The sequence below is a fragment of the Tenrec ecaudatus genome, chromosome 6 (assembly GCF_050624435.1).
Source record: "Tenrec ecaudatus isolate mTenEca1 chromosome 6, mTenEca1.hap1, whole genome shotgun sequence".
In the NCBI taxonomy this organism is placed as follows: Eukaryota; Metazoa; Chordata; class Mammalia; order Afrosoricida; family Tenrecidae; genus Tenrec; species Tenrec ecaudatus.
This window is the reverse complement of record NC_134535.1, coordinates 77,448,465-77,458,780: the sequence shown is the minus strand read 5'-3', so window position 1 is coordinate 77,458,780 and position 10,316 is coordinate 77,448,465. Positions and strand designations below refer to the sequence as shown.

The window sequence follows — 10,316 nt, the reverse complement described above, 5'->3', positions numbered from 1 at the left end:
TCTAAACTGTGAGAAAATGTGGTGTTCTTATAGCCATCCACTTGTGGTATTTATGTATAGAAGCACTAGATAATGAAGATAACTTCTAAATAAAATTCTGATACAAGTTTGAAATTCTGATAAATAGCTATTTTGTCACATCTTGTTAAATGCATGTGCTCAAGAAGGAAGAAAGATTTTGAAATTGATTGTGGTAGCAATTGTACAATACTGCTTGACATGATTTAATGATGGAATGATATGTTATCTGTATTAGCTCCCCAAAAATAGCAATGAAAAAAATTGCCTTTTGATAAGATTTTTTTAAGCACAAAATGTATTTGAAATCATTTCAAGAGTTCACCTTCATTCTTATTTTTACCTACAGATCTATCAGAATTCAGAGATTAGCAATGACAAACGGGACATCCATTAGAGAATTCATTCTGCTGGGACTTACAGATGACCCAGAGTTAAAAGCTGTGATATTCTTTTTTATGCTGTTCACATACTTATTGAGTGTAAGTGGAAACATGACCATCATAACACTGACACTGTCAAGTGTTTCTTTGAAGAGTCCCATGTATTTCTTCCTCAGGAATTTCTCTTTCTTAGAAATTTCATTCACAACAGTCTGTATTCCTCGGTTTCTTATTAGCATTGCTACAGGAGACACAACCATTTCCTACAACGCTTGCATGGCACAAGTGTTTTTTTTAATCCTGCTGGGTGCCACAGAGTTTTTCCTGCTGGCTGTCATGTCCTATGACCGCTATGTAGCCATCTGTAAACCTCTGCATTACACAACTATCATGAGTAACAAAGTCTGCAATCAGCTTGTCATTGGTTCCTGGCTGGCTGGTTTTCTTGTTATTTTCCCCCCTGTTATTATGGGCCTCCAACTGGATTTCTGTGATTCCAACGTTATAGACCATTTCACCTGCGACTCTTCTCCTATGTTGCTGATTTCTTGCACAGACACAAAGTTTCTAGAACTCATGGCATTTTTCTTAGCTGTGTTCACACTAATGGTGACTTTGACCTTGGTGATTCTTTCCTACACACTTATCCTTAGAACAATTCTGAAGATCCCATCTGGCCAACAAAGGAAAAAGGCCTTTTCCACGTGTTCTTCCCATATGATTGTGGTTTCCATTTCTTATGGGAGTTGTATTTTCATGTATGTAAAAACATCAGCAAAAGAGGGTGTGGCTTTGAGCAAAGGGGTAGCAGTACTTAATACCTCTGTTGCTCCCATGTTAAATCCTTTCATATATACCTTAAGGAACAAACAGGTGAAACAAGCCCTTAAAGACTTAATCAAGAAAACATTATTATCAAAGAAGTATTAAACCCTTATCGTGGAGTTGGCTCCAAATCACAGCAACCTTGCCAGAGTAGAAATATCCTATGGGTTCCCAAGGCTGTGAATTCTATGAAAGCAGATTTTCATCTTTCTCCAGTGCAGCAGATAGTGGACTAGGATCACTTATTTTTTGCAACTGCTCAATTCGACACTGAAACGGTGAAATGGCGCCACCAGGGCTCTATAAACAAGGAATAAACATTATACACCCTGCAGCGGAAGCCACAAGCAAACCGCAAACAAACACAAAGCTTTTTTTTTTTTCTAGATAGCAAATGTACACAGGGAATATACACAGGATGCAAAGATTCTTGCCAGTGTTGAGCTACTTATACAAAGGGAGAGATGTATGGCAAACATAATAGATAACTAAGTCTTTTCAACTTAATCTAAACAATTGAGTAATTGATACGTACGACAAGAGGCAGGAACACAACAAGGAAATGGCAGGCAGAACACAAACAAGACTGCGAGGATTTGAAAGTCTATTTAAGCTTTTGATATCTTCTTTGTCTATATTCAAATTTATTTCTTTGTTTAAATATTTTTCCTATCCTAATTTTTTTCTGGGTAACGTCATTTATCTATTACACTGATAAAAAGCATAGTGAAATTATCAAGTATAACTATAAAATAGTGCTCTTCACTTTAAAAAATGTAGCAAGCAGTATATAGCTATTAAAATCCTATCCTAAAATAAATTAACCTAAAGAAATATGTAGCACAATACACATTTAATTAATGAAATTATCCCATATTTCAATAGTTAATAATCGCTATTTTATTTTTGTTGTAGTAAACATACAAGGGGGTACCCCAAATAATGAATTTTTCCCCAAAAGCTATGTATTTAAATTTTTTCAAAAAACAACCTTATCACCTTCAAAGTACTCTCTATTACACTTAAAACATTTCTCAAATCTGTGACTCCATTTTTGGAAACATTTTTCAAACTCATCTGTTTGGATGGCTTACAGCCCCTCCCTCATTTTTCTTCACCTCTTCTATGTCGTCAAATCACTGTCCTTTCATGTCCTCTTCATTTGCATAAACAAAAAGAAGTCACACAGAGCAAGGTCAGGTGAAAAAGGTATATGGGTAAGAGAGGCATGCTGTTTTTTGCTGAAAACTGGCACACTAAGAGGGCTGTATGAGCAGGTGTGTGGTCTTGGTAGGAAAACAAATTCCCCGTCTGCCAGAAATCAGGCTACTTTTTAAATCACACACCATGATGAAATCTTTTCAGATTCTCTGCACAGAAAGCTTGATTAACAGTCCAACCTGGTGGAATGGACTTAAAATGCTCTATGAGTGGATATTTTTGTCTGTTCAGGAAGTTGACTGATGTCCAGAATGAGATTTGTCATCATCATACACTTGAATTGTTCTGATAATGCTTGCAAGCTGTGTTCAACATCACAACAGTTTCTGCAGAACAGGAAACAAAATTGAACAGCCCTATGCTGTTCTCTTAAATCTGCCATCACAAAAAAACGTGCTTTGAGTGAAACTACTTTCATGAAAAAATTCACTGTGACCAAAGAGAACCTTCCCAGAAGGCACCATAAGGTGCACTAACTCAGAGCGATTTGATCAGTGCTCATCTAAAGGGAAAAGTGCGTACTATTCCAGTGGGGTTTGGGGTGTTTTTGGGGTGGGGTGGGGTAGGGTGGGTGTCCTGCCATATACATAACATTTACCAATTCAACATTTAAAATTTTTAACCATTTTGTGTACATAATTTGCATACCATTCAATGTTTTAAACATATTTTTAAAGTTGTAGAATCATTATTAGAATCAATTTTAGATCCTTTTCTTCATTCTAATCCATTATTATCAGCTCCCCATTTTCCTCCAAACCCCATCATGACCCTAACGAGCTATGACTGTAGTTATTGTCTGTATAGATGTCCCTATCCTGTATTTCATATGAAGAAGACATTTTAAATCCTGAAGAAAATACAGAAAATCTTCTATCAAAAAGAAGCAGAGAAGAGTAAAACTGGAACAAGTTATAAATAGGTCAAAAAGGAAAAGAGAGAGAGGGTGAGATGATACATTTTAACCTAACTATACTGGAATTAATCTACTTTCCGATGCACTCTGTCTGAGGACAAGACTATTCACATTCCTACAGTCTGAGGGAGTTCAATGAAAGCGTAATCCACGGGAAACTCTGAGAATGGATTTTGGGCTTTCACTGTCATTCATCGTCTTCTGTAAGCTGGGTGTGCAGAACTAGACCTTGGGTATAATCCCATCCTCTGGTTTTGGATTTTATTATCCAGAATACTTGGATCGCATGGGTTGGTGTTCTCCTTCCGGTTGTACTTAGTAGATATCTCAATTACATGGCTGCTTCTTTTAAGGCAATCCTTTAAGATCCCATACACTATTTTTCCTGATAACTGACACCATCCGATGTGTTCATTAAACTTGGCTATAGTACCTATGTATCATGAGGGTAAGTATTAAGCAGGGTTACATATTAGGAACTACTTGTTCTTAGATTAAAGCTATGGTTATGTTTGAGTTCAAAAATCCATTCATATGTCTTACATTTATATATGCCCTTCATACACTAGAAAAGCAGCATTACCAAATTATTGAAAAATAAATTAGGTAAACTGCAGATAATATTTGACAATTCTAATAACACTATCATTAATCTAGCCAATGGTTCAGAGTTTAGAATACTAGAAAGAAAATGAAGATCTATATACCCAGGAAAGCTTGTTGGACTAAAATACATGGAACATCCATTTGTGCAGTTTAAAGTTTAAGTGCCTGAAGACTGCTTAAGAAAACAATGAAGAAACAAGGCAAAAACTTTGATAATGTCCATTCACTAAGGCCAAATTATGTCCACAGGGCTATCACAACAATATGAAAATAGCAAATATACATTGGCCTTAAGTTGCCAATTATCGGGCAACCATGAAAGGAAAAAAGTATGAACCAAAGTCCAATGACTTCAAGGTCCATGATGCTGTGATCACATTTACCTATTTCTTTTGACCCTGAAGTGTTTCAACTTTAAATCTAAAGGAATATTTCAGAACTTTAAATCCAAAGGAATATTTCAGTTCTATTAAGGTAAAATTCATTTAACTCAGAGGGGTTTCTAAATTCAATCCTTCTGATGTGGCCTAAGAAGAATCCTGTACTACTTGAAAAGCGAAAATCTAAAGTCCAGATAGTACAATGCTTGGTTTAACAAGGGCAAAGGGAAAATTTTGTCCAAAATGTTTCTTTAGCAGCGTGATATGGGGTAGATTCTCCCTTTAGGGGCCTATACAGTACTGCTGAGCATTTTCCTCAGGGGGAACTCTCCCTCCCTAGCTCACCCACAAGCAGATGCGAAATGCCATTCGCAGATACAAACATAATGCCCCCCTCCTTTGGTCATAAATTTCCTCGGTAGCCCACTGAACTTCATTGTAGGAGTGCCTATTAAATTAGGGTGCTCATGCAACCATGCGATCTGGCAGGAGCTATTTAGACTTCTCCTTCTCCACCTCAGCTGGAGAAGTCGTTTGTATGGTAGACAAATCAGTGAGTGATAAATGGTTCATAAGCATTACATAAACATGTCATTGCATTGTTTGGGAGACCAGACTAAATGAACGCACGTCCAGAAAACAGATACCAGACTTGGCCTTGGTATTTATGCTTACTGTAATGGTTTCCTACAAGATTTGACCTTTAGAGGTTGACTAATTTAACTCAGCATAATGCTTTCTGGGTTCACTCATGTAATGAGGTGGTTTCAGCAATATTTTTTAGTGATGCATGTTATACCATTATTTGTGTACCAAAGTTGATCTACTGATCGGTTTTTCTGATGGACTTTTGGGGTACTGTGAGCAGTGCTGTTATGAACATGGGGATGTATTTGCTCAAGTTATGGTAGTTAGTTTATTGTGCCAACCTGGTCAATAAACACATGTGGGATTAATTGAAGGGTACAGAGATAAATGGCTTGGCAAGCCTCGATTTTTTTGTCTCTTGCTCTTTGACCACTGGACCAGTGTGCAGCTGCCTTGCTTGTTCTTTGCCTCAACTTGCAAGCTACACTGCCTGTGGGACACCTAACCTGTGGACTGTGTCACTGTAATTTGAGGTTCCTTCAAGATCTGCTTCACCACACCATTGGGATTTACATCTCTTGAGCTGCGGACTGACAGACCCTGTCATCTGGCTGACATTTCATTACCTTCCTTGCTGTTTTCTGCCTGTGCCTGCATAGCCTGAATTGCTCTACAGAGGACTACCTGGCGACCCTCAAGACTTGAAGGATTGCCAGTGTCTCACAGCGGTTTCAAGGGAGTGAGTTGCACTGAGTCATTTGTACTGCTTTATAATTTAATTAACTTTATTTCTTATGTTATCTATCTACCTATCTGTATAAATAAGTATATATATAATTATTAGCATTCTGGTTTTGTTTCTCTAGAGAACCAACACAATATATACTCATAAATGTCCTGGTTTTGTTTCTCTAGAGTGTCCTGGTTTTGTTTCTCTAGAGGACCCTGCCTAACACACCATCTTTTGATCTGATCCACTGATTGTGGATCTAAGCAAGTCAAGATCCTTAACAACGTCAATGTTTTCTCCATTTACCGGTTGTTTCCTATTGGCCCAGCTGTGAGGATTCTGATCTTCTTTACATTGAGTTGTAATCCACACTGAGGGCTGTAATCCTTGATCTTCATCAACAAGTGCTTCAAAGCCTCATTTTCACCAAGCAAGGGCATGTCATCTGCATATGACAGGTTGTTAATAAGTTTTCTTTTTTATCCTGGTGCTGCATGCTTTTTCATATAATCCAGCTTCTCTGATTATTTACTTAGCATGCAGATTGAATAAGTATGGCACACACATTTTCTAATTGTAAGTCATGCAGGGTTCCTTGTTCTTTTAAGACACCTGCATCTTGTTTATGTATGGTTTCTGCAAGAATACAGTGAAGTAGTTTGGAATTCCTATTCTTCTCAAGGTTAATAAAAGTTTCTTATGATCCACACCATTGAATGCTTTGGCATCGTCAATAAAACACAAGTAAATATCTTTCTGGTATCCTCTACTTTCAGCCAAGATGCGTCTGAGGTCAACAGATAGATCTTAAAGGCTGACAGATATAATCCTATCACAGTCAAGATTATATATACCTTGTTCCATGCCTTTTCCTGAATCTGACCTGAACCTCTGGCAGCTCCTTGTCAATATACTCCTGAAGCCTTTGATGGATAATCTTCAGCAAAATTTTACTTGTATGTGATAATGATATCATTCTATAGTTTTCACATTCTCTGGCATCATCTTTCTTTGACATGAGTACACATATGGATCTCTTCCAGTTAGTTGGGCAAGTAGCTGTTTTACAAATTTCTTGGCATAGATGAGTGAGCGCTTCCAGTGTTGCCTAAGCTTGTTGAAATATTTCAATTGGTATTCCATCAAATCCTGGAGCCTTGTTTGGACTAATGTTTTCAGTCCAGTTTGAACTACTTTCGTGGGTGATTTCTCTTATACTTCCTTCTGAAATAGTGGAATATTGACAAGCTATTTCTGAACAGAGACCCTGGGTATTAGTTCTATCTTCTTTTGATGTATCGTTCAATGTTTTGTCTATAGAATATTTGAATATTGCAACTTCAGTGTTGACTTTTTAAAAATTCTTTCAGTTTAAGATATGCTAGGCATGTTCTTCATTTTTTTTGTTTTCTAACTCTAGGTGTTGCACATTTGATCGTAATATTTTATTTTTCTTCTCAATGTAACTTTTGACATTTTCTGTGTAACTCTGACTTCGTCATCTCTTCCATTTGTCTGAGATATTCTCTGATGAAGAACAAATTTCAAATTCTCTTTTGACATTGACTTTGTCTTTTCTTTCTTTTCTGTCTTTTGAAAGACCTTTTGCTTCTTTCTTGAATGATGTTCTTGATGTCCTCCAAGAATTCATCAGCTCTTCTGTTATTGTTGCTCAATGTATCAAATCTTCTTTTGAGAGGTTCATGAAATTCAGGTGGGATATACCCATCTGTGGCTGTCATAGAATTTTTTTTTCTTTAGCTTTAACCTGTACTTAACCTATGGACAAGATTTTTCTCTGTCATAAAGACCACATTTTCCAACGAATGTACCTTCTTTATTGCCTACAACTTTTGCATTCCATTCACCAATAATTATCAGTGCACCTTGATTGCATGTTTGATCCATTTCAGACTGAAGATATTGGTAGAATTCTTTGATTTCTCCATCACTAGCTTTTGTGGTTGAAGCAAATATTTCAATAGTACTTTTTATTAATTGGAGTTCCTTAAAGATGGATAGACATAATGCTATCACAGAAAGCATTGTGCTTCAAGGTATATCTCAAAATATTTTTGTGACTGTAAGTGCTATACTGTTCCACTTGAGTGCATTATTCTCAGCATAGTAAACCATATGTTTTCCTCACTTGAAGTGGCCAGTACCAGGCCATTTTACCTTACTAGTGCCTAGGCTATTGATACTTATGCATTTCATTTCATAATTTCCACTTTTCCTACATTTATACTTAGTACACTCAAGTTCCAATTATCAGTAGACCTTTTCAGCTTTTTCGAATCTTTTTGAGCACTACATCATGAGCAACTGAAGGTCCCGACAATGATAATTGAGAAGTCTAAAAGATTATGTAATAATTTAAATCCTGGAAAACTAAATTTATTAGTGTAATTTTGGGGCCTCTGGACCAATTATTTAGCTTTCCATTATTTCTACATGAAAAATATGTTCAGTTCTCAAACTTTTAAGTGTTTGAACATGAATTCAGAATGAATTGATTTCAATATATATATGCCAGACAAATATAAGGAGTAAGCTAAATATAAAATTTATATATAAAGGTAAATCTATTTTTCTACTTACATAAAATAGTTACTCTGAAGTATTACTGAAAAATAATTGAAATATTTATTTAGGAGACATATCAAAATGTTCAGCTACTGTTTCCTGTCATATCTTCCATCTAGTTCATAGGTTCTCTAACGTATTTGGCCTACTGCCTCCTTTTCGTGGGCTGGATGGAAGTCCTCGGACCCCTGCTGACAACGAACACTCTGGACTACAGCCCACAATCCCCAATCATTTGAAGGGATTCTCTTTTAAAGCCCTCTGAAGTGGTTCCTATGTCCCCAAGGGACACTATCACCCAATTTGGGGGAAAAAAACAAACACTGATTCTACTTATATATACCTCTGGAAGAAGTGCTTCCATATTTCCAAGTGTTCTCTGAAAAATTCCGTGGTCTATTTACACCACCTTAAAGGAACATCTTCATGCAATTCACATTGTGTTTCTTATAAAAGTTATTTGATTTCAGAAAACAAAAACAAGTCTGAAGAGACAAGATTAGGAGCACAAAGTGGCTGGGTAAGGCTTCACAACTGAAACAAATTATCTGAGGCCTGCCCTTATTACTTAAAAATAAAAAAGGAGCAGGTGCTTTTGTTTTGTTGGGAAAAAAATCCCCAAACCCTGATGCACTTTTCCTGTCATTTTCCCTATCAAACCACTTTTCAATTTTCTTAAAACTACTTCACAATTAGCCCATGAAATGTCCACAGTCATTTGAGAACGTCAATACCCCCTTATAAATTGCACAGAACATAAAAATAAACTTCTAAATGGACTTTGATTTGATTTTTAATTTTTTATTGTGAATTGAGTGAATGTTTACAGAGTTCATTATCAGTTTTGCATTTAACAACTCAAGGCACATTTGAATTCATCTTATTCACAGAAACCCCTTTAATGTACCAACACTTACACCACTCCCTCTCGGTATTTCCTATTTCCCTTCTGGCTTCTATCAGAAGCTCTCTGAACCTTTTGCTTAAATAAATGCATCTCTTTTTAAAATCTCAAATGGTTGATTATTCTAAGGTTTGCAGATCACACTAGTGTTATTGTTCCCTTATAGACCTGTCAACTGTTTCTCTGAAAATTGAGTCATGGGAGTGGGTTCATTCCAAGTCTTCAAGGAAAGCTAAGAATGATATTCTCGGGGATTACACCTGCCTTTACAGGACCAGTTTTTTTTTTGCTACATTAGCCCCCACTCTAACATGATCCCTTTTAGAGAAGTTTGTGGTGGAAGAGAGGCACCATTTAGTTCTCCAAGAAGGACTAGATCATGTATGAATTATTGGATTTAAAACTGTAAAAATTCCAGGGTCCTGGAGAGTACTATTCATGACTTTTGTCCTAGGTAGGGGGTAGACAGATGCTACCTTGGATAAAGGGCAAGGAAATATACCATGAGAACGAGGTTGACAAAATAATAAGGGAGGAAGGCAAGGAAACTGGGAGAACAAGAATGAAAATGAACAGAGGAAAACGATGTTATGTACACAATTTCACAAGAATTGTGATCTAAGAGTAGATGCACGGATAACACACCATTTGAATGAGTGTAGAAGGTGGAAAGAGTACACTCATAGGATAGTGTTACACGGGGACTTACCTTTGCTGCGAATCTATCCATGAAGGTGATAGAACATACAAGGAGAAAAGTAACGAGAACTTCTTAGACTTTACCAAATACTTTGCCACATTCCAGAAAGATAATATTATGCGTTCTACCTTTGTTAGCAGTTATTGGGTCTTAAAAGCTTATGAAAGGACCTGTAAGGCAAACAATTTGTCCCTCCCGGTCTGGAGGAAACAAGAGGGAAACTGAAGACACCGTCTGGATTTGAATTGGCCAAGCAGTTCGCCTTGGAAGCTATGGTTTTGATGGTTCCTTTTTCAGAAGACAGTCTAAGGAGACCAAGATAAGTATGGTACTTAGAAGACTTTTCTACCATCAAACCTGATCAAAGAGAATTTGTTGAAACAACTTCTGTGTGAAATAAACCTGTGCATATATAAACTGCAGTCCTTGGAGAAATTTTGTAAAACTCATCTTCATATG

General features: G+C 36.7%; 1 protein-coding gene across 1 annotated transcript; it reads left to right on the top strand.

The window, feature by feature from the left end:
* The first annotated feature begins 377 nt into the window (after nt 1–377).
* Nucleotides 378–1,331, top strand: LOC142451471 (olfactory receptor 6C65). The gene has a single exon (XM_075553262.1). It carries the CDS (start codon nt 393–395, stop codon nt 1,329–1,331), a length of 939 nt encoding a protein of 312 aa, XP_075409377.1. The 5' UTR covers nt 378–392.
* Nucleotides 1,332–10,316: the final 8,985 nt, after the last annotated feature.